At 38.7% G+C, this 25,208-nt stretch overlaps 1 protein-coding gene across 1 annotated transcript in view; it reads left to right on the forward strand.

Annotated features, from left to right (window-relative positions):
• SHCBP1L (SHC binding and spindle associated 1 like) overlaps window positions 1-23,862 on the forward strand; it is a 54,811-nt gene extending 30,949 nt beyond the window's left edge. Inside the window, 4 exon segments of the mRNA XM_054455511.1 lie at window positions 18,101-18,254; window positions 19,302-19,552; window positions 20,574-20,696; window positions 23,492-23,862. Coding sequence (XP_054311486.1) covers window positions 18,101-18,254; window positions 19,302-19,552; window positions 20,574-20,696; window positions 23,492-23,743 — 780 coding nt within the window. The 3' untranslated portion in view covers window positions 23,744-23,862.
• The last annotated feature ends 1,346 nt before the right edge of the window (window positions 23,863-25,208 follow it).

Raw genomic sequence — 25,208 nt, forward strand, 5'->3', positions numbered from 1 at the left:
CTAGATTCAGTTTGTTAATATTTTGTTGAGGATGTTTGCATCTATGTTCATTAGGAATATTGGCTTGAAGTTTCCTTTTTTTGATGCTTCTGCCAGGTTTTGGTATCAGAATCATGCTGGCCTCAAAGAATGAGTTAGGGAGGAATGTTTTGGAATAGTTTCAGTAGGATTGGTAGCAACTCTTATACGTCTGGTAGAATTCAGCTGTAAATTTGTCTCGTTCAGGGCTTTTTCTGATTGGTAGGTAGGCTCTTTATTACTGATTCAGTTTTGGAACTCATTATTAGTCTGTCTAGGGTTTCAGTTTCTTCCTGGTTCAATCTTGGGAGATTGTATGTTTGCAGGAATTCATCCATTTCCTTTAGGTTTTCTAGTTTTTGTGCATAGAGGTGTTTGTAATAGCCTCTGAGGGTTTTTTTTGTATTTCTGTGGTGTCAGTAGTAATGTCCTTTTCGTTGTTTCTTGTTGTGTTTATTTGGATATTCTCTCTTAGTCTAGCTAGCAGTCTATCTTATTTATTCTTTCAAAAAACAAAGGTTTTGTTGATCTTTTGTATGGTTTTTCACATCTCAAATTCATTCAGTTCAGCTCTAATTTTGGTTATTTTTCTTCTTCTAGCTTTGGGATTGGTTTACTCTTACTTTTCTAGTTCCTCCAGGTGTGATGTTAGGTTGTCAATTTGAGATCTTTCTAACCTTTTGATGTGAGCGATTAGCAGAATAAACTTTCCTCTTAACACTACTTTAGCTGTGTTTCAGAGTTTCTGGTATGTTATATCCTTGTTCTCATTAGTTTCAAAGAATTTTTTGATTTTTTTATTTCTGTGTTAATTTCAGTGTTTACCCAAAAGTCATTCAGGAGCAGATTGCTTAATTTCCAAGTAATTGTATGATTTTGAAAGGTCTTCTTAGTATTGATTTCTTTTTTTTTTTTTTTCAGATGGAGTCTTGCTCTGTCACCCAGGCTGGAGTGCAGTGGCGTGATCTTGGCTCACTGCAACCTCCACCTTCCAGATTCAAGCGATTCTCCCGCCTTGGCCTCCCAAGTAGCTAGGATTACAGGAGTGCACCACCATGCCTGGCTAATTTTTTGTGTTTTTAGTAGAGATGGGGTTTCACCATGTTGGCCAGGCTGGTCTCAAACTCCTGACCTCAAGTGATCTGACCTCAGGTGATCTGTAGATGTCTGTTAGGTCCATTTGGTCAAGTGTCGAGTTCAGGTCTCAAACATCTTTCTTAATTTTCTGCCTCAATTATCTGTCTAATACTGTCAGTGGGGTGTTGAAGTCTTGCACCACTATTGTGTGGTTATCTAAGTCTCCTCATAGGTTTCTAAGAACTTGTTTTATGAATCTGGGTGCTCCAGTGTTGGGATTATATATATTTAAGATAGTTAATTCTTCTTGTTGAATCAAACCCTTTATCATTATGTAATGCCATTCTTTGTCTTTTTAAAATCATTCTTGGTTTAGAGTCTATTTTGTCTGAAATTAAAATAGTAACCCCTGCTTTTTTTGGTTTTCCATTTGCTTGGTAGATTTTTCTCCATCTTTTTGCTTTGAGCCTATGGGTGTCATTGCGTGTGAAATGGATTTCTTTTTTTTTGGAACTGAGTCTTGCTCTGTTGCCTAGGCTGGAGTGCAGTGGTGTGATCTCAGCTCACTGCAATCTCTGCCTCCTGCCTCAGCCTCCCAAGTAGCTGGGATCACAGGCACGTTGCCACCGCACCTGGTTAATTATTGTATTTTTAGTAGAGATGGGGTTTTGCCATGTTGGCCAGGCTGGTCTTGAATTCCTGACCTCAGGTGATCCACCTTCCTTGGCCTCCCAAAGTGCTGGGATTATAGTTGTGAGCCACCACGCCCTGCCTGAGATGGATTTCTTGAAGACAGCATACAGTTGAGTCTTCCTTCTTTATCTAACTTGCCACTTTGTGCCTTTTAAGTATGGCATATAACCCATTTACTTTCAAGGTTAATATTAATATGTGCAGATTTGATCCTGTCAAAACAAACCTAACAAACCTATTAGCTCGTTGTTATGCAGACTTGATAGTGCAGTTACTTTATAGTGTGAATGGTCTATGTCTTTAAGTGTGTTTTTGTGGTGGCAAATAACAGTCTTTCATTTCCACGTTTAGCACTCCCTTAAGGACCTCTTGTAAGGTCTGGTGGTAATGAATTTTCTTAGCATTTTCTTACCTTCACTTATGAAGCTTAGTTTGGGTGGATATGAAATTCTTGGTTGGAGTTTCTTTTCTTTAAGATTGCTGAATGTAGGCCCCCAATCTCTTCTGGCTTACAGGATTTCTGCTGAAAGGTCCACTGTTAGCTTGATAGGGTTCCCTTTGTAGGTGACCTGCCTCTCCTCTCTGGCTGCCTTTAATATTTTTTCTTTGATGTTGACCTTGAAGAATCTGATGACTATGTCTTGGGGATGGTCATTTTGTATAGTATCTCATAGGGGTACTCTGCTTTTTCTGAATTTGAATGTCAACCTCTCTGGAGAGGTTGGGAAATTTTTCATGTACAGTATCCTGAAATATGCTTGCTTGCTTGCTTTCTCTCCCTCTGTTTTAGGGATACCAATGAGTCGTAGGTTTGGTCTCTTTACATAATCCCATATTTGTCAGAGGTTTTGTTCATTCTTTTTTATTCTTTTTTCTTTATTTTTGTTGGACTAGTCTTCAAGCTCTGAGATTCTTTCCTCAGCCTGGTCTATTCTGCTATTAATACTTCCAATTCTTGGAGTGAGTTTTTCAGCTCCATCAGTTCAGTTTGATTCTTTCATAAAGTGACTGTTCCATCTTCCAGCTCTTGTATTGTTTATTGGATTCATTAGATTCTTTGGATTGGATTTCAACTTTCTCCTAAATCTTGATGATCTTTGTTCATATCCAGATTCTCTGTTCTGTCTGTCATTTCAGCCTGGTTAAGAACCATTGATGGGGAATTAGTGTGGTTGTTTGGCGGTAAGAAGACACTCTGGCTTTTTAAGTTGCCAGAGTTCTTGCACTGCTTTTTTTGCATCTGCTTGGGCTGATGTTCCTTTGAAGTTGATGTCCTTTGGATGGGTTTTTTTTGCTTTTATATTCTTTGATGCGTGTGAGGGTTTTACTGTGGTATAAGGTGGGTTCAGTCAACTGGCTTCATTTCTGGAAGATGTCGGGGTCCAATTCTCACCTCAGTACTACTGGGCTGCATGTGCAACCCTGGGGGGCTGGTACCAGGCCCACAGCACAGGTTTGTTCTCTGGCCTCTCAAGGTTAATCACCTCCTGCACTGGAGGGGCTGAGGTTTTCACAGTCTGCTGGTGACAACACTTCAATGGTGAGTGCTGACCAAAGCCCTTTGTTGGGGCAGTGGCAGCAGGTCTGCGCTCCTGCATATGTGCCAACAGTGCCAGCGGTGCAGCAGGGTGTGCATGTATCAGCAGGGGCGGGGTGCCAGCGAGGGTGGGACAGTGGTGTTTGTATGTATGCATTAGTGCTAGTGGTGGCAGGACAACAAAGTGTGCATGCATGTGTGCTGGTAGGGGAGGGGTGGTGACGTCTGCCTGCATGTGCGCACTTCCAAAGCAGTGGGGGATGATGTGGTAGGGGGAGGCTGTGTGAATCCCTCTTTCTTGATTTAATATATTACAACAAGCAAGTCATGGCCTCCAACTTTCAGATCGTTATCAAGTTTGGTAACAATAAGAAACATGGATCCATAGTTAGAAAATTCAATAAATGTTAAAACAAACACCCAGTTTGATCTTCCTCACTGAATGACCATTCCAGTTTTATGCTTATAATTGAAATTAGCTTTGACCCATTGACCTGCCCAAAATTACCTCATCCCTCACCCAGCGGTCTAAGCATGGTGCCTAGGCTTTTTTACACTCTTGATAATGTCCCTTGATGCCTTACAGTTTTTAACTTTGAGGAAATTCAGCTGTTTTGGTTTGGATGTTTTTGCCCCCCTCCAAAACTCAAGTTTTGGAAACTTAATCCTCAACACAATAGAGTTGGGAGATGGGGCCTAATGGGAGGTATTTCAAGAGGATGGGGCCCTCACGAATGGATCAATGCCCCTATAAAAAGGAGTTATGGGAGCTGGTTCTCCCTCTGTTGTTCTTCTGCCATGTGAAGACAGAGTTCCTCTCCAGAGTTCTTGCCTTTTGCCATGTGAGGATCCAAGCGGCAGGCAAGGTGCCATCTTGGAAGAGAATGGCCTCACCAGGCACCAAACCTGCCAGTGCCTTGACCTTAGACTTCCTAGCCTCCAGAACTGTGAGCTAATACATTTCTTTTATAAATTACACAGTCTGTAGCATTCTGTTATACAGCAGCACAGATAGACTAAGGCAGAAATTTATTTTGTCTTCTGTTACTCATGCTTTTATATCATACCTTAGAATCCGCTGCCAAGTTCAAGATCATGAAGATTTACCCTTATGGTTTTTCCTAAGAATTTTATGGTTTTAGCTCTTATATATAGGTTGTTAATCAATTTTGAGTTAATTTTTGTATGTGGTGTTGGGTTTGGGTTCAGCTTTATCCTTTTGCATGTAGGTACTTATTTGTCCCAACACCATATGTTGAAGAGACTATTCTTTCCCCATTGAATGATCTTGTAACCCTTGTTGAAAATCACTTGCCCATAATTGGGTTTATTTCTGGATTTTCAGTTCTATCCCACTGGTCTATAAGCCTATCTTTATGCCAGTACCACACTATTTTATTACTGTGGCTTTGTAGTAAGTTTTGGAATCAGAAGAGTGAGTCCTCCACTTTGTTCTTTTTCAGTATTGTTTGGCTGTTCAGGGTCCCTTGCAATTCATTATTAATTTGAAGATGAACATGTTCATTTCTTCAAAAAAAAGGCTATTGAAATTCTGATAGGGATTACATTGAATCTGTAGATCAATGTAAGTAGTATTGCTATTTTAGCAATATTAAAATCTTCCAATCCATGAACATGAGATGGCTTTTCATCTACTTAGACCTTCTTTAATTTCTTTGAGCAATGGTTTGCAGTTTCAGTATACAAGTCCTTGACCTCCTTGGTTTACATTATTTCTAGGCATTTTATTATTTTGGGTGCTATTGTAAATGGAATTTTCTTAATTTTCTTTTCAGATTGTTCATTAGTGATATATAAAAACAAAACTGATTTTGTGTTCTGATTTTGCATCTTTCAACTTTGCTGAATTTGTTTATTAGCTATCATATGTTTTTGGTGCATTCCTTGGAGATATATGTGTGTGTATATATGTGTATATATATGTATATATATGTTTGTATATGCACACGTGTATATACACACATGTATATGTGTGTATATATACATATATGTGTATATATACATATATATAGAGAGAGGAGAGTATATATAGGGTCATGTCATCTGCAAACAGTGAGTTTTACTTCCTCCTTTACAATTTGGATACATTTTATTTCTTTTTGCCTAGTTGCTCTGGCTGGGACGTCTGGTTCAATGTTGAACAGCAGTGGCAAAAGTGGGCATCATTGTCTTTTCTGATACTATGGGGTGTTATTGGCAGAATTGTGTCCCTCCAAAATTCATATATTGAAGTCCTTACCCCAGTACCCTAAAATGTAGGCATATTTGGAGAGCAAGTGTTTAAAGAGATGATTAAATTAAAATGAGGCCATTAGGGTTGGCCCTACTCCAATCTGACTGATATCCTTAAAAGAAAGGAAATTTGGACACAGAAAAAGATGTCAGGGGTGCATGTGCACAGAAGGATGACCATGTGAAGAGGGAGCAAAACCACAACCACCTGCAAGCTGAGAGAGGCTCAGAAGAAACCAAATCTGTTGACATCTTGATCTTGGGCTTCCATCCTCCAGAACTGTAAGAAAATAAATTTCTGGCCGGGTGCAGTGACTCACACCTGTAATCCCAGCACTCTGGGAGGCCGAGGTGGGCGGATCACTTGAAGTCAGGAGTTCGAGATCAGCCTGGCCAACATGGTGAAACCCCACCTCTACTAAAAATACAGAAATTAGCTGGGCATAGCTTTTTCTGCATCAATTGAGATTATTGTGTAATTTATTTTTCCCCTTCATTCTATGAATGTGGTGTGTTATGATTGATTTTTTATATTAAATCACGCTTGCATTCTTGGAATAAATCTCACTTCATCATCGTGTATAACCTTTTAAATATGTTGTTGAGTTCAGTTTGCTAGGATTTATTGAGGATTGTTGCATTTATATTCAAAAGGAATATTGCTCTATAGTTTTCTTTTCTTCTGGTATTTTTGTCTAGCTTTGTTATCAGATAATGCTGGCCTGAGAATTAGGAAGTGTTCTCACAGATTTTGGAGGAATTTGGGAAAGATTGGTGTTAATTCTTTTTTTTTAACTTTTATTTTAGGTTTGGGGGTACATGTGAAGATTTGTTACATAGGTAAACTCGTGTCATGGGGGTTTGTTATACATATTATTTCATCACCCAGGTGTTAAGACCAGTCAGTACCCAATAGTTATCTTTTCTGCTCCTGTCTCTCCTCCCATCCTCTACCTTCAAGTAGACACCAGTGTCTGTTGTTTTCCTCTTTGCATTCATCAGTTATTATTTAGTGTTCATGGTGTTAATTTTTGAAATGTTTGGTAGATTTATCAATGAAGCTATCTGATCTTGGACTTTTCTTTGTTGGGAGATTTTTGCTTACTGATTTTTTAATCTCTTTACTGTTATAGGTCTGTTCAGATTTTATATTTCTTCTAGAGCCAGTTTTGGTAAACTCTGTGTTTCTAGGAATTTGTATACTTAATTTTTGTTGATATGAAATCAGTGCATTTGTTGGTGTACAATTGTTCATAGGTGTACATATAATGATAGTATAATCATAGAACATGATTATAAATAATTTTTATTTCTTCAAGGTCAGTAGTAATGTATCTACCTTCATATCTGATTTTAGTTATTTGTGCCTTCTCTTTCTCTTAGTCTAGCTAAACTTTTGTCAATTTTGTTGATCTTTTCAAATAATTAATTTTTTATTTTGTTTTTATTTTTCCTATTCTCTATTTCATTGAACTCTAATCTGTATCGTTTCCTTTTACTGTTGGCTTTGGGTTTAATTTGCTCTTTTTCTAGTTTCTTAAGTTGTAAAATTAGATTGCTGATTTGAGATCTGTCTTTTTTAATGTAGGCATTTACTGCTATAAATTTCTCTCTGAGCTCTGCTTTTCCTGCATCCTATAAATTTTGGTATATTGTGTTTTCATTTTCATTTATCTCAAAGTATCTTCAAATTTTCCTTGTGTTTCATCTTTGAGCCATTTGTTATTTAAGAATATGTTGTCAGGCCGGGCGTGGTGGCTCATGCCTGTAATCCCAGCACTTTGGGAGGCCGAGAGGGGCGGATCACAAGGTCAGGAGATCGAGACCATCCTGGCTAACACGGTGAAACCCCGTCTCTACTAAAAATACAAAAAATTAGCCGGGCGTGATGGCGGGCGCCTGTGGTCCCAGCTACTCGGGAGGCTGAGGCAGGAGAATGGCATGAACCTGGGAGGTGGAGCTTGCAGTGAGCCGAGATCACGCCACTGCACTCCAGCCTGGGAGACAGAGCGAGACTCCGTCGCAAAAAAAAAAAAAAAAAAAAAAGAATACGTTGTTTAATTTTCACATATGTCTAAATTTTTCAGTTTTCTTTCCATAATTGACTTCTACTTTAATTCCATTGTGGTCAGAGAAGATGTATTTATTGAGACTTGTTTTGTGGCCTAATAGATGGTATATCTTGGAGAATGTTCCATATGCATTCCAGAAGAATGCATATCCTTTTGTGTTGGACTTGGGGGGCAGTCTATATATGTATGTTAGGTCTAGTTGGATTATACTGTTGTTCAAGTCCTCTATTTCCATATTGGTCCTCTGTCTAGATGTTCTAGTTATTTTTGAAAGTGGTTTAGAAATCTTCAACTACTATTATAAAACTATTTCTTCCTTCAATTCTGTGAATGTTTTACTTCATACATTTTGAGACCTTGTTGTTTGGTTTGCATATGCTTATTGGTACATCTTCTTGATGAATTAACTCTTTTGTTAATATATAATACCTTTCTTTGTCTCTAGCAACAATTGTGTTATTAAAGTCTATTTTATCTAATGTTAGTATAGCCACCCCAGCTCTTTTTCAATTACTGTTTGTACAGAATATCTTTTTATTCTTTCACTATTAACCTACTTGTGTCTTTGAATCTAAAGTGAGATTCTTTTTTTTTTTTTTTGAGACAGAGTCTGCCTCTGTTGCCCAGACTGGAGTGCAATGGTGCGATCTCAGCTCACTGCAACCTCTGCCTCCCAGGTTCAAGTGATTCTCCTGCCTCAGCCTCCTGAGTAGCTGGGATTATGCACCACCATGCCTGGCTAATTTTTGTATTTTTAGTAAAGATGGGGTTTCACCATGCTGGCCAGGCTGGTCTCAAACTCCTGACCTCATGATCCGCCCACCTCACCCTCCGAAACGGTTGGGATTGCAGGCATGAGCCACCACACCCGGCCTGAAATGAGATTCTTGTAACATCATATAGTTGGATTATTTTTCTTTATCCTTTCTACCTGTCTTTTTTAATTGGTGATCTTAATCCATTTACATTTAAAATGATTACTGATAAGTAAGGACTTACTTCTGCCATTGGCTACTGTTTTTCCTACAAGTAATATCTTATTTTGTTATGCAGTGCTTTCAGTACCATCTTCTTTTGTGTTTTATGATTTTTTTTTTTAGTGTACCATTTTGATTTACTCCACATTTCCTTTTGTGTGTATTTTTTAGTTATATTCTTGGTGATTATCAAGGGAATTATAATTCACATCCTACATTTATAACGATTGAGTTTGAATTGACGCCAACTTTGCTTTAATAGCATACAGCTCCATCGTCCCTTTATGTTGTTATTGTTACAAATTACATCTTTATACATTGTTTCCCCATTAGCATGGATTTACAAGGATTGTTTTAGGCATCGGTATCTTAAATTATATAGGAAACAAAAAGAGGAGTCACAAACCAAAAATACAGTAATACTGCCTTTATATTTACCCTTGATTTTACCTTTACTGGAATTTTTTTATTTCTTTATATGGCTTTGAGTTACTTCTGTTGTCTATTTCATTTCAGTCTGAAGGACTCCTTTAGCATTTCTTTTAGGATAGGCCCAACTTTTGTTTATCTAGAAATGTCAATTTCTTCTTCATTTTGAAAAGGTATTTTTTCTAGATATAGAATTTTTGGTTGTTTATCTTTTAGCACTTTTAAATCCCACTGCTTTCTGGCTTCCATGGTTTCTGATGAGAAAGCAGCCTTAATCTTATTAAAGATCTCTTATACTTAATGCATTGCTTCTCTCTTGCTGCTTGTAAGATTCTCTCTTTATCTTTGGATTGTTTTTTATCATTATTATTTTTTGAGATGGAGCTTTGCTCTTGTTGCCCAGGTGGAGTGCAATGGCATAATCTCGGCTCACTGCAACCTCTGCCTCCCTGGTTCAAGCAATTCTCCTACTTCGGCCTCCCCAGTAGCTGGTATCACAGGCATGTGGCACCACATCTGGTTAATTTTTGTATTTTTAGTAGAGATGGGGTTTCGCCATGTTGGCCAAGCTGGTCTGGAACTCCTGACCTCAGGTGATTGGCTGCCTTGGCCTCCCAAAGTGCTGGTATTACAGGTGTGAGCCACCATGCCCTGCCTATCTTTGGATTTTAATTGTTTGATTATAATATATGTTAATGTGTGTTTCTTTGTGTTTATCTTACTTAAAGTCCATTACACTTCTTGGATATGTAGATTCATGTCTTTAATGAAATTTGGGAAGTTTTTGGCCATTATGTTTTCAAGTATTTTTTCTGCCTTTGTTAGGAAAACACTCAAACCATATTTTCCCTCTGTTTTCACAACAAAACAAGAATTATCAACACAGAAAACTTCTGTGACCCCAAAATTTGTGGGGCTTTCCCCCCACCAGCAAGTAATCAATCAGTTCTCCAGCAGACCCCGACTGGGTGTCCTACAATTCTATTTCAGCATATCTACCAGTAGATAGTGTCACATTCTACAGGTTGGAGACTCAGCCTCCAAAACTGCCCCTCTCCCTCAGATACCAGTCACAAGTCTAGGCCTCCAGAACTTCTGACTGACTGGCTTCAAGTTGGGGTTCTCACAACTCCTTTTTTGGGTTTAATTAATTTACTAGAGCAGCTCACAGAACTCAGAGAAACATTTATGTTTATCAGTTAATTTAATTAATTAATTAATTTTTTGAGATGGAGTCTTGCTATGTCACCCAGGCTGGAGTGCAGTGGCGCGATCTCGGCTCACTGTAACCTCCACCTCCTGGGTTCAAGCAATTCTCCTGCCTTAGCCTCCTGAGTAGCTGGGATTACAGGTGCACACCACCACACCCAGCTAATTTTTGTATTTTTAGTAGAGAAGGGGTTTCACCATATTGGTCAGTCTGGTCTTGAACTCCTGACCTTGTGATCCACCTGCCTCAGCCTCCCAAAGTGCTGGGATTACAGGCGTGAGCCACCGTGCCTGGCTTATGTTTACCAGTTTATTATAAAGGATATTACAGTCAAGCACAGTGGCTCATGCCTGTAATCCCAGCACTTTGGGAGGCTGGGGCAGGTGGATCACTTGAGGTCAGGAGTTTGAGACCAGCCTGGCCAACATGGTGAAAACCCGTCTCTACTAAAAATACAAAACTTAGCTGGGTGTGGTGGTGCACACCTGTAATCTCAGCTACTTGGGAGGCTGAGGCAGGAGAATCACTTGAACCCAGAAGGCAGAGGTTGCAATGAACCAAGATTGCACCACTGCACTCCAGCCTGGGTGACAGAGTGAGACTGTGTCTCAAAAAGAATAAAAATCGATATTACAAAGGATACAGATGAAAAGATGTGTAGGGGAAGGTATCAGGGAAAGGTACACAGAGCTCCCATGCCCTCCTCCAGGTATGTCATCCTCCAGGAAATGTTATGAGGTCAGCTTTTTGAAGGCTCTCTGAACCCAGTCCTCTTGGGTTTCTTTGGACAACTGTGTTAAAACGTGATTGGACTCATGTTATGGGATGGAACCTAGTTTATTTATTTAGTTTTGTCTCTGTTTTTCTTTTTTGTGGATAACAGGGTCTTGCTGTATTGCCCAGGCAGGTCTCAAACTCCTGGGCTCAAGCTATGCTCCCACCTCTGCCTCCCTAAGAGCTGGGAGTACAGGCACGAGCAGCCGTGCCTGGCGGAACCTGGTTTAGAATGAGGGTCTTATGACCCACAATCAGAAAAGCACAGGAATATTAGAGTCCTGCCCTGGGGCAGGTGAAAGGAGAGCAAGAGAAGGTTAGAGAGATTCTGTTTCCTGAGGGCTGCTCATGAGGCCTAAAGCACCCAACATTATAACAAAAAACTGTAATAAGGACTGTGGAAGTTATGAGTCAGGAGCTGTGAATGAAAACCCATATATATATACAAAGTAACAACACACCCTTTTCTCTCTTTCCTCTTCTTCTGACACTTCCTAATAAGTATATTTATATGCTTCATAATATCCCACTGGTCCCTTTGATGCTGTTCATTTTTTTCTATAGTTCTTTTCTTTCTGGTCCTCAGGCTGGATAATTTCTATTGTGCTTTCATCAAGATTGCTGATTATTTTTTCTGCTTGCTCAAATCTGCTGTTGAACCCCTCTAGTGAATTTTTCACTTCAGCTATCACACTTTTCAACTACAGAATTTCTATTTTGTTTATATTTTTATTGATATTCTTTATTTGTTCAGACATTGTTCTCCTGGTTGCTTCTAGTTCTTTATTGTTTCCTTTAGCTCTTTGTGCACATTTAAAATAGTTGAGTTAAAGTCTTTGTCTAGTAAGTCCAAAGTCTTATCTGGGCTTCCTCAGGGATAGTTTCTGTCAATTTATTTTTCCTGTGAATGGGTCATGGTATCTTATTTTTTTTGTATGCCTTGCAATTTTTTTGTTGAAAACTGGACATTTTGGATATTATAATATGGTAACTCTGGAAATTGGATTCTACCCCTCCCCAGGGTTTGTTTCAGTTGTTGAAGACTGCAGCTGTATGTTTGTTTAATGACTTTTCTAAACTAATTTGCAAAGGCTGTATTCGTTTTCTGTGTGGCACTTGAAGTCTTTGTTGTGTTATCTCAGTAGATAGTGAGTGATCTAACAGAGATTTCCTTAAATGGCTCAGCTAAAAAGAAAAAACAAGGCCAGGTGCAGTGGCTTACATCTGTAACCCCAGCACTTCAGGAGGCTGAGGCAGGCAGATCACTTGAGGCCAAGAGTTTGAGACCAGCCTGGCCAACATGGTGAAACCCCACCTCTACTAAAAATACAGAAATTAGCTGGGCATAGTGGTGCACACCCGTAATCCCAGCTAGTTGGGAGGCTGAGGCAGGAGAATCGCTTGAACCCGGGAGGAAGAGGTTGCAGTGAGCCAAGATTGTCCCACTGCACTCCAGCCTGGGCGACAGAGCCTGGATCCATCTCAAAAAAAAAAAAAAACACAACAACAAAAAATGGATAAATAACTAGAAAAAAACAGAAACAAAAACTCTCCCAGTGTTTGCAGATTGTCTCTGAGCTGAGACACTCCTTCAAAGCTAAGCCAGGCTGCCTAAAACTTTGTATTAGCTTTTGCTTCCTGTTTGCACAAGGCCCAAAGAGCAGCCAAAGGTGCAAGCCTAGGTTCTTCTTGGGTATCTTCTGAGCATACGTCTAGCCCTGCAGTGCATGTGCATTTCACTACTGATTTCCTGGTGTATGGGAAGCCCTGATTCCTTTCAAGCCCTTATTCCTCCAAAAATCTTTCTCCTCAGCCCCTCCTTTGAGGAATTTTGCTTGTCTCTTTCTGTGTTCTTTGCGCTAGGCATCTATGGGGCAAAGGGAAAGCCACTCCAGCCTGAGGGGTGAAAAAAATATCATCTTTCTTTGCCAGTCTATCAGAGAACTACCAGATAGGTCAGAATTTACAACCATAGTATTTTGAGAACAAAGCCTATATTGCACCCTACCACCTGGTGTCCTGCTGGCACCAGTAAGCTACACTAGGAATGTGGGCTGCCATTTCCATTGCTGCTGCAGAGCAGGGGATTGGGGGATGGTAGGTGGGTAAGCAAAAAAAATGCCACACTTGTTTACTGAATTTTAGCAGCCACTTCATTAAGCATTTCCTTTGTTGCTGTGTTTGATTTAGGTTCTAGAGCTCCCAAAAGTTGATTCCATAGTTTTTGCCAACTTAATGTTTGCTTCAGTGGAAGAGCCATTACTTCACCATTTCTGTGCTGTCATCTCTTCCTTGTGTCTTTAACCTCTCCTCTCTACTCTCTCCTTCCTGAATACAGTGAGATATGTTCAATTCTGTTCTATTTTAAATAGCAAAACAAGGCCGGGCGCGGTGGCTCACGCCTGTAATCCCAGCACTTTGGGAGGCCAAGGCGGGCGGATCACGAAGTCAGGAGTTTGAGACCAGCCTGACCAACATGGTGAAACCCCGTCTCTACTAAAAATACAAAAATTAGCCAGGCGTTGTGGTGGGTGCCTGTAATCCCAGCTACTCAGGGAGGTTGAGGCAGGAGAATCACTTGAACCCAGGAGGTGGAAGTTGCAGTGAGCCAAGATCGTGCCATTGCACTCCAGCCTGGGTAACAGAGCGAGACTCCGTCTCAAAAAAAAAAATAAATAAATAAATAGCAAAACAATATCTACCCTAAACACCACATCTGTTTCTTACCTTGCAGAGAAAAACTACTTGAAATATTTGTCTGCATTTATTTCCACTTCTTCATATTTATTCCTCTACTCACTGTGATCCGGCTTCTGTCTCCGGAATATCACTGAAAATGCTGTTGTGGTCATGTAGAATCTCCCTCTGGCCAATTGCCGTAGGTACAACTCAGAGATTACCATCTTGTTAATCTTTGAGCAGCATTTGACACTACCAACTACATTTGTCCCTCGGTATACACAGAGATTAGTCCAAGGACACTTGGCATGTATCCAAATCCGTGTGTACTCAAGTCCTGCTGTCAGCCCTGCAAAACCCATATATACAAAATTCAAAGTCTGCTCTCCATATACTCAGATTTTCATCCTGCAAATACTGTATTTTGATCCGTGTTTGGTTGAAAAAATCTGTGTATAAGTGGGTCTATGCAGGTCAAACCCATGTTGTTCAAGGGTCAACTGTACTTCCTCCTTCCATGACATCCTATTCTCCTGATTTTCTTACCACCTCTTTGCCTACTTCTCAATATTCTTTGTAAGATCTTGTGTTTCCGCCAGTTTGTTAAATATTCCTCAGTGTTCTGTTCTAGGTTGCTATCTTTCCCTCTTTACACATTCTTGTAGCTAATTTCATCCATTCCTGTGCTCAAATTATCATATAAGTAAATAATTCTATGACCTTATGTCTAGTCAGGTCCTATATTCTAGACCCTTATATCCATAGTCTGCTGGATACCTCTTTCTAGTGACTCCACTGGCATTTCAAATTTATTGGCACCAAAATTAAACTCATTGTCTTCCTCTATCACACTTTTTTCTCTCTCCTGTGTTTCTTATTTCAGTGAATAAAAAAAATATAAATGAGGAGGGTTTCATAGTTCTTACAAATTATTTATTTACAGAGGTAGTCTTGTGCTATCTGCTTCCAATGTATGTAATACCTGCACAAATGAATTTGTAGGTTGCTGATTTAGTAAGGTTTATAGGAATTTTACATATACCTGGAAAAAGTGTTCAATCTCACTTATCAAATAAATGGAAATGAAAATGAGGTGAGGCGGAGTTTTGTCCATTAAAATGGCAAATATTGTACAAATTTTTTAAAAATCTCATGTTGTTTTGTTTATAACAAAACGAGCATTCTTAACCCAATTTTAATTGATTAAGCTTTTCTGGAGAGGAATTTGGCAAAGTATATCCAAGAGTCTTAAAATGTTTATACCTTTTGATTCAGCAATTTCCTGTCTAGTAATGTTTCCTAAAGAAATAACTAGAGATATACATAATCATCTGTTATAGTATTTTCATAATGTTGAAAACTCATAAACCATCTAAAATAAGAGTGAGAAATTCATAACATAAGTTGTAATATATCTGTTTGATACATTAGTATGTAATTGTTAAAAGTTAGGCTTTGATGTGCTATTCATAATAGCAAAGACAGGGAATCAACCTAGGTGCCCATTGATGGTGGATTGAATAATGTAAATGTGGTACATACACACCATGGAATACTATGCAGCCATAAAAAGAATGAAATCATGTCCTTTGCAGTGGCGTGGATGCACCTGAAGGCCATTATCCTAAGTGAATTAATGCAGGATCAGAAAACCAAATACCGCATGTTCTCACTTACAAGCAGGAGCTAAACACTGAGCACACATGGACACAAACATGAGAACAATAGACACTGCTAACTACTGGTGCAGGAGGAAGAAGGGAGGGGATGTCTGTTGAAAAACTACCTATTGGGTACTATGCTCAATACCTGCATGCAATAAACGAACATAGTAAACCCTGCACATGTACCCCCGTATCTAAAATAAGTTGAAACTTTAATCATTAAAAAAATAGGCTTTGAAAAATTATTTAAAGACATGGGGAAGGTGATATAATGACAAAATCAGAATTCAAAAGTATATACAATGTATGGTATGATTGATTGGCATATGAATAAATGAATATATGCATGGGAAATATACTAGAAGGAAATATCTATATAAATGAAGGTTTTCTTTAGTTAAGAATTTACAAGTTAATTTTTCAATTTTTGTTATGCTTTCTTTTCCACGTTTTTATAACAGGTATCACTTTTATAATAAAAAAAGGCTGGGTGCAGTGGCTCACGCCTGTAATCCCAGCACTTTGGGAGACCAAGGCGGGCAGATCACTTGAGGTCAGGAGTTCGAGACCAGCCTGGCCAACATAGTGAAACCCCGTCTCCACTAAAAATACAAAAATTAGCCAGGTGTGCTGGCACACACCTATAGTCCCAGCTACTCGGGAGGCTGAGGCAGGAGAATCACTTGAACCCGGGAGGTTGCAGTGAGCCAAGACTGTGCCACTGCACTCCAACCTTGGCAACAGAGCAAGACTCCATCTCAAAATAATAATAATAATACGAAGAAGAAGAAGAAGAAGAAGAAAGATACATGCATGATAATGCCATTCTCATTGGGATCAAAGAATGATAGGCATTTTTTCAGAATATATTTCCAAATTTTATATTTGGATTTATTATTTATTTATTTACTTTTTTTTTTTTTTTTTTTTTGAGACAGTTTTGCTTTTGTTGCCCAGGCTGGAGTGCAATGGCACCATCTCTGCTTACTGCAAACTCCGCCTCCCGGGTTCAAGCGATTCTCCTGCCTCCACCTCCTGAGTAGCTGGGATTACAGGCATGTGCCACCATGCCTGGCTAATTTTTGTATTTTTAGTAGAGACGGGGTTTCACCATGTTGGTCAGGCTGGTCTCGAACTCCTGACCTCAAGTGATCCGCCCACCTTGGCCTCCCATAGTGCTGGGATTACAGGTGTGAGTCACTGTGCCCAGCCTGGATTTATATTTTATATTAAAAGTCCTTCACACTGCTGGGCATGGTGGCTCCTACCTGTAATCCCAGCACTCTGGGAGGCTGAGGTGGGTGATCACTTGAGCTCAGGAGTTTGAGACCAGCCTGGGCAATATAGAGAAACTCCACCTCTACAAAAAATACAAAAATTACCCAGGCATGGCAATGTGTGCCTGTAGTCCCAGCTACTCAGGAGGCTGAGGTGGAAGGATCACTTGAGCCTGGGAGGTTTAGGCTGCAGTGAGCCATGATCGTGCCACTGCATTCCAGCCTGGGCGACAGAATGAGACCCTGTCTCAAAATAAATAAATAAAGCCCTTCAGTCTTTACGACACTAATAACGAAGTTATCTCCTCTTTTCTACTCCCAGTGCATATTTTAGAATCTTTGATATGTATAATTTTGTTTATTTGGGGGCCGGGCACGGTGGCTCATGCACTTTGGGAGGCCAAGGCAGGTGGATCACCTGAGGTCAGGAGTTCGAGACCAACCTGGCTAACACGGCGAAACCCTGTCTCTACTAAAAATACAAAAGTTAGTTGGGTGTGGTGGCAGACACCTGTAATCCCAACTACTGGGGAGGCTGAGTTGGGAGAATTGGTTGAACCCGGGAGGCAGAGGTTGCAGTGAGCCGAGATCGTTCCATTGCACACCAGCCTGGGTGACAAGAGTGAAATTCGAACTCGAAAAAAAAAAAAAAAAAAAGAATTTTGTTCATTTACTAAAATTGGAGGGTCATTTTGAGTTAAAGAAAACAAAATGATACACAGGGAAGAGCATGAGATCTGGTGTCATATTGAACTGTATCTAAAGCTTAGCTTCACTACTAATTTTGACGGTTCATTTAATCTTGCCAAGCTTCAATTTCCTTAACGTTATAGCAGGGGTAATAATACTTATGTTGCCGGGCGCGGTGGCTTATGCCTGTAATCCCAGCAGTTTGGGAGGCCGAGGTGGGCAGATTACCTGAGGTCAGGAGTTTAAGAGCAGCCTGGCCAACATGGAGAAACTCCATCTCTACTAAAAATACAAAAAATTAGCCAGACGTGGTGGTGTGCGCCTGTAATCCCAGCTACTCAGGAGGCTGAGGCAGGAGAATCGCTAGAACCCGGGAGGCAGGGGTTGCAGTGAGCCGAGATTGCACCATTGCCCTCCAGCCTGGGCGACAGAGTGAAACTCCGTCTCAAAATAATAATAATAATATGTCAAGGAACTGTTGCAAGGCTTAAGGAGGTAATATGTAAAGTTCAAAATATGGCACATAGCTAATACCCAGTATTTAATAGTTATAAAATGATGAACGATTGTAAAGAAAAATTTTATTTCAACATTAATCGATGAACTGATACTTTAAGCATTTAATAAATGCTAGTCTTTAATAAATGATAAGTCTTTTGGGAAAAGCACTTGTCCAGTAAGTAACTGATTAAAATGACATGTTTCAGTTTAACCTATTATTGAAAGTGCAAGTGTTTTATTTCTTTTTAGATAAAGGATTTATCTTCAGACACACTTCTCCAACAGCATGATGATTTGGATTTGGCTTTGGATAATTGTTATAGTGGAGATACAGTAATAATTTTTCCAGGAGAATATCAAGCTGCAAATCTTGCTTTGTTGACAGATGACATCATTATAAAGGGTTAGCAGGGCATCCTTTGTAGTTTTTTTACAGCAATGTATACTGGACAAATTGTGTATTCTAAACATGCTTAATGGAATTATTGGAAATTACAATAGAATTTATGTTTTACAAAAATCCTTTATATTCATTTTATAATTAAGACGTGTTCTTTATATTTTCTATTAGCTCCATTAATATTTTTTACCCAAAGCACTTTTTTCTTATCTATCTTTACTGCTTTTCACATCACTTTACTAAGGAAAACCCAGATGTAAAGCTATATTAAAATATGCTCATCATTTTCTCAAAAAGGCTAATATCACATGCTAACTCTCCAAAACAGAAGTAGAAAAGCAGAATTTACTAAATTTCTTTTAGGTCCTGAACGTATTTAGAAACTTTCTCTCTTTTTGATGTTGAAGTAAGAGTATTCTCATTGTCTAACCAACAACAACAACAACAACAAAAGCTGGACATGGTGCCTCACGCCTGTAATCCCAGCACTTTGGAAGGCTGAGGCAGGTGGATTGCTAGAGTCCCGGAGTTTGAGACCAGTCTGGGCAACATAGTGAAACCCCATCTCTACAAAAAATTCAAAAGTTAGCTGGATGTGGTGGCACACACCTGTAGTCCCAGTTACTTGGGAGGCTGAGGTGGGACAATCACTTGAGCCCAGGTTGCAGTAAGCCATGGTCAAGCCACTGCACTCCAGCCTGGGTGAAAGAGCAAGACTGTCTCAAAAAAAAAAAGAAAAAGAAAAAGATTACACTATAGTTATGTAGGTACTATATATTATTTGTTAAAAATATGTGAAGCTGGGCACTGTGCTATGCACCTGTAGTCCCAACTTACTCAGGAGGTGGGGGAGGAGGATCACTTGAGCCCAGGAGTTCGAGACTAGCCTGGGCAACATAGCGAGACCCATCTCTAAAAATGCACATGTGCGCGCACACCCACACACGCACACAGGGAAAAACTTTAGTAACAGCAGTATTGTTGAATGACAATAAAGGGCCTTAAAATGGGAGATTACTGATTTAATGTATTTTTATCCCTATGAATCAGGAGTTGGAAAGAGAGAGGAAATTATGATTACTTCTGAACCTTCTCGTGACAGTTTTGTGGTGTCCAAAGCTGACAATGTGAAACTAATGCATCTATCTTTGATACAACAAGGGACGGTTGATGGTATTGTGGTGGTGGAGTCTGGTCACATGACTCTAGAAAACTGCATATTAAAATGTGAAGGAACAGGAGTGTGTGTTCTTACTGGAGCTGCTTTGACAATTACAGACAGTGAAATAACTGGTGCCCAGGTATTTCATTCTTTAAAAAGTATGGCCTTATATGACTATAGATAACAGCTTTGAGTGATCTTAATATACAAATAAAGGGTAGCAATTTCTTCATCTTTTAGCGGAATTCTAATTAAACTTAGTAACTGGTAGACATCTACAAAATGAGTACTAGAGTGTCATAGTACATTTAGGAAAAATGAAATGCTAGGTCCAAAGTAAAGAATATTTAGCTTTGTTTTATACGGGTGACTTTTTAAAATCTGGAAAAGAGTGGCTATAACATAAATCATGAGTCAGTCATTTGACAGTTTAAAGAAATAAGACATGTAAGTTATCAGATGTTGCTGTTAGGTGTTGTGATTAGTTCTAACAGCTTCTGAATAATCAGGACATAAAAAACTTGAGGCCAAGCACAGTGGTTCACTCCTGTAATCCCAGCACTTTAGGAGCTGAGACGGGAGGATCACTTGAGCTGAAGTTTGAGACCAGCCTGGGCAACACAGAAAGACTTTGTCTTTAACAATAAATCAATAAATAATTAAAAATTAAGAGCTTGAGTCTTTAGATAACAATCACAAAGATCATTGAAGGACTGGAGAACTGAATGAGAAAAAGGATTAAAGGAAGTAGAAAAATAAGAGCATCTTTTTAAAGAATTTTTAAAATTTCCACTAAAATGAGGAAATATACTTTAGTGGCATTAAGTGGGATTTACAGTAGATATAAATTTTTATAACTATTGAAACAATTGCTTAAAGAGTGGACTCCTTTCTAGAGAATCATTTGGGTGGAAGAGTAAGATAATGGATTATATGACCTCAACCTTCTAAGTCTAATGATTCTTTAACAGATATTTAAATTTTCAATATTTTTAAATATTATCTTTACAATTAACAGTTGCATGCATGATCATGTATTTTCATGTAACTCAATGTTTATATTGGTAATACAGAATTACAATTTTCAAGTCTAAAGAAGATTTTGGTGAGAGGTTTGTGTATATATTTTGTAGATAGTTTTATTTGCTTTTAATTTACAGGGTGCTGGTGTTGAACTGTATCCTGGAAGCATAGCTATTTTGGAAAGAAATGAAATTCATCACTGTAATAACCTCAGAACCAGTGACAGTTCAAAAAGCACCTTAGGTGGAGTTAATATGAAGGTATTCTCTTATTTCTTGATGTAGCATTGTTATAAGAATTGTAAGTAATTATAAGTACTAAAATATTAGTTTTAGTCTTAAAAGGCAGTCTAAATATTATCACTGATTTGGAAAAGAATAGTACAAGTAATAAGATATGATTAAATGATGGCTGCTAGGAAATAAGTTTAGCCTTATAATTTAATAATTTGTACTTAAACTCTTTGCAAATAACCTTGAATATGAGAAATGGGATAGATTTTTCTCTTAAAGACATTTTAGAATTTTCTTTGATCAGATCTGTAATACATTTTGGTATTTCAAATTACAAAGTAAAGCAAATTAAGAATAATAATATATTAAGAAGCATTTGAAGTCTTACTTTCAAAGTTGTGTTAAGTGATTTAAGCTAATCAATTAAAACATTAATAGCAATAATTTCTAGGTGAAATGTCTTCCATCCTTTCTGCTTCTATAAATCTTGTCTTTCTAAGTCCCTCTCTAGGCTTGTGTAGTTAATGAACTTTTATGTTAATGAAGTTTTTTCTAGAACATTCTGTTTGTTTTATGAATGTACATTTTGTCTCCTCAAATAGATTATAAATTATCTAAGGGCAGGAATTATATATTACTAGTAGCCTCCCACTCTCTGTATGATTCTGGACACTAAGTCAGATAATTGGTTGAAAATAAGGTACAAGGCCAGGCACGGTGGCTCACACCTGTAATCCCAGCACTTTGAGAGGCCGAGGTGCGCAGATCACGAGGTCAAGAGATCGAGACCATCCTGGCTAACATGGTGAAACCCCATCTCTACTAAAAATACAAAAAAAATTAGCCAACCGTGGTGGCATATGCCTGTAGTCCCAGCTATTCAGTAGGCTGAGGCAGGAGAATCACTTGAACTCAAGAGGCGGAGGTTGCAGTGCACCACTGCACTCCAGCCTGGGTGACAGATTGAGACTCCGTCTCAAAAAAAAAAAAAAAAAAAAGATAAAAGAAAAGAAAAGAAGGTACAAATGGTAAATGGGAGCAGTTTTAAAATCTTTGATTTATCTTAAAACATTTTTTCTGTTCTTAAATATTTTTCAATTTTTCAGTGGTCCTTGAATGTTAGCATGCATCAGAATCATTCTTGCAGAGGCCTACTCTGCTTTCTGATTCAGTAGGTCTAGGGTAAAGCCTGAGAATTTGTTTTAGTAATTTCCTAGGTGATGCTGATACTGCTGGTTTAACTCACACTTTAAGAATCATATTCCTGATACTCAAAGTGTGAGCCATGGACCAGCAGCATTGGCATCACCTGGTAGTTTGTTAGAAGTGGAGAATTTTGAGCCTCACGCCAGACCTATTAAACAAAATGTGGTCTTTAACAAGCTCCCCAGATGATATATACATACATTAAAATTTGATAAACATGTTTTATAAAATCTGACAAGATCTGGCCCCTGCTTTCTCCAGCTTAATCTCCTTCCAATCTTCCTCTTATACATTATATTCGAGCCACACTGGCTTTGTTTGTTTTCCCAGAAATTATTAAACTTGTTCTGGCTGTTACCTTCACCTGAAGCACTCTTTTTTTTCTTTGTTGAGATGGAGTTTCGCTGTTGTTGCCCAGGCTGGAGTGCAATGGCACGATCTCAGCTCACCGCAGTGTCTGCCTCCCAGGTTCAAGCGATTTTCCTGCCTCAGCCTTCTAGGTAGCTGGGATTACAGGCATGTGCCACCACGCCCAACTAATTTTGTATTTTTAGTAGAGATGGGGTTTCTCCATGTTGGTCAGGCTGGTCTCGAACTACCAACCTCAGGTGATCCACCCGCCTCTGCCTCCCAAAGTGCTGGGATTACAGGTGTGAGCCACCATGCCTGACCTGAAACACTCTTTCTATAGATCTTATTAGTATCTGAATGTGGTTGTCCCTCTTCAAAGAAGCCTTTAATGTAAAGAACACTCAAGTGGTGACCTCTCCCCAGCCAGTCATGCTATCACATTACCTTATTTTCTCCAAATCACATATTATTTGAAATTACTTATTTTCATGTTTATTATGTTATAAGAGATCGGCTTCATGGGTTGTGTCCCCATACAGAATTAGTTGTTTTTATCAATAACTGATAAAAGTAAATTGAAAACTTCATTTAATATTTTCTTACACTTTTTTTTTTCTTTTTCTTTTTGTGGAGAATAGGGTCTTGCTATATTGCCCAGGCAGGTCTTGAACTCCTGGGCTCAAGCTATCCTTCTGCCTCTGCCTTCTTAAGAGCTGGGATTACAGGGCATGAGCCACCGCACCTGGCTCATTTAATATTTTGTTATTGGCTGGGTGCGGTGGCTCACGTGTGTAATTCCAGCTCTTTGGGAAGCCAAGGCGGGTGGATCACGAGGTCAGGAGCTTGAGACCAGCCTGGCCAAAATATTGAAACCCTGTCTCTACTAAAAATATAAAAATTAGCCGGGTGTGATGGCACGCGCCTGTAGTCCCAGCTACTTGAGTGGCTGAGGCAGGAGAATCACTTGAACCGGGAGGCGGAGGTTGTAGTGAGCCAAGACTGTGTCATTGCACTCCAGCCTGGGCAACAAAGCAAGACTCCATCTCAAAAAAAAAAAAATTCTTATTAAATATTTTTTGTAGTTAATATTATGTTAGTTGGTGTCATGAAAACACTACTTAACACTTGTTCAAAATTGAGAGTCTCGGTTGTTTTAAAAAGTCTGTTAATCCAAGAATAAAGTCTAAGCTAATTTTTATATGTTCATTACTTCATTTTTTTAAATAAAATCATTGAAAAACTAATTTCCTCAAATAATTTAATAGGTTCTTCCAGCACCCAAATTGAAGATGACTAATAATCATATTTATAGCAACAAAGGCTATGGAGTAAGCATTCTTCAACCAATGGAACAGTTTTTTATCGTAGCAGAAGAAGCTCTCAACAAAAGGGCTTCTTCAGGAGATAAAAAAGATGATAAAATGCTCTTCAAAGTAATGCAAAATCTGAATCTGGAAATGAATAATAATAAGATAGAAGCAAACGTCAAGGGGGATATCAGAATAGTCACAAGTTAAAGTGTCTGAATTGATGTTAAAGTTTTATATTTCACAAATTTGTTTAATAAATGATTCTCATATCCCACTGAAATGGTAGTTTCAATTCAAAGCTTAATTAAAAAATATTTAAATATCATAATGCTTTCACTGAATGATTCATTTTACATATTTTTAAAATAACAGCTTTATTAAGATATAATTCACATGCCATAAAATTCACACATTACAAAGCGTACAATTCAATGATATTAGTATATTTTTAGTATACAGTACAGTCATCACTATTTAATCCAGAAACAAATATGGTTTTAAATATTGTTTTCTAATACTCCTCCAATAAAAAGCATTAGGTGTTCTATGTAGACAAGAGACAAAATTTAATTTATCACTAATTCACAATAACCAGAATAAGATAATATGTCATATATTAAAATAAGATAGGTTCTTTAAGCTCATTCTTGTAGGCATACATTTTAGAAGAAAAAAGTGAAAAAAAGAAAAAAATAGGATAGATTCAACAGCAAGAAACAAGGAAATCCAAAATAAGAGAGGTAAACAATACAGAAATGTATTTCTCTCTCATAGTCAAGAAGTGCAGAGTAGAGGGCTAATAGATGTTCCTTGTGGGAACTCAGCATAGGGCTGGTAGGTAGGTATGTAGGTAGGTAGGTGTTTTGCGTTGTCAGAAATTCAGGTTTCTTCTACATTGTTTCACGATTGTAAGATTTCCATGAAAAATCACCATACAATCTAAGACAGCAATTGGTAATCAAGCTTTCATGCCTGGTTTTCAGCCAAGCAGAAGGGAAAGAACCTTTCTTCAAAGCTGCACACATTATTTGGACTTTCATGCTTCTACCTAGAATGTTATTATGTGGCTACACTTAGCTGCAAATGAGAAATATAATCTTTACATTGGATGGTCATGTGGCCTCTAAAATAGAGAGTTGATTTTCTAAGAAACAACGAATGGTCTTTTCCCAAAGCAGAGCTTATGTTGACTTAAGAATATAAAAAGAAATTTAAGCACTCAGGCTTAAATACTTAAAACTTTTGACTTTTACTTCATGTTATCTGTAACCTAACAAAGGTTACGCTGAATTGCCATAAACAATCTCTTGAGGCTGAGAGTTGATCTTTTTTTTTTTTTTTTTTTTTTTGTGAGATGAAGTCTGGCTCTATCACTCAGCCCGGAGTGCAGTGGGGCGATCTCAGCTCACTGTAAGCTCCGCCTCCCAGGTTCACGCCATTCTCCTGCCTCAGCCTCCCGAATAGCTGGGACTACAGGCGCCTGCCACCACACCCGGCTAATTTTTTTTTTTTTTTTTTTTTTTTTTGTATTTTTAGTAGAGACTGGGTTTCACCGTGTTAGCCAGGATGGTCTCGATCTCCTGACCTCGTGATCCGCCCGTCTCGGCCTCCCAAAGTGCTGGGATTACAGGTGTGAGCCACCGCGCCCGGCCCAACAGCACTTTTTTAAAAG

This window comes from Pongo pygmaeus, chromosome 1, assembly GCF_028885625.2.
Source record: "Pongo pygmaeus isolate AG05252 chromosome 1, NHGRI_mPonPyg2-v2.0_pri, whole genome shotgun sequence".
NCBI classification, from domain to species: Eukaryota; Metazoa; Chordata; class Mammalia; order Primates; family Hominidae; genus Pongo; species Pongo pygmaeus.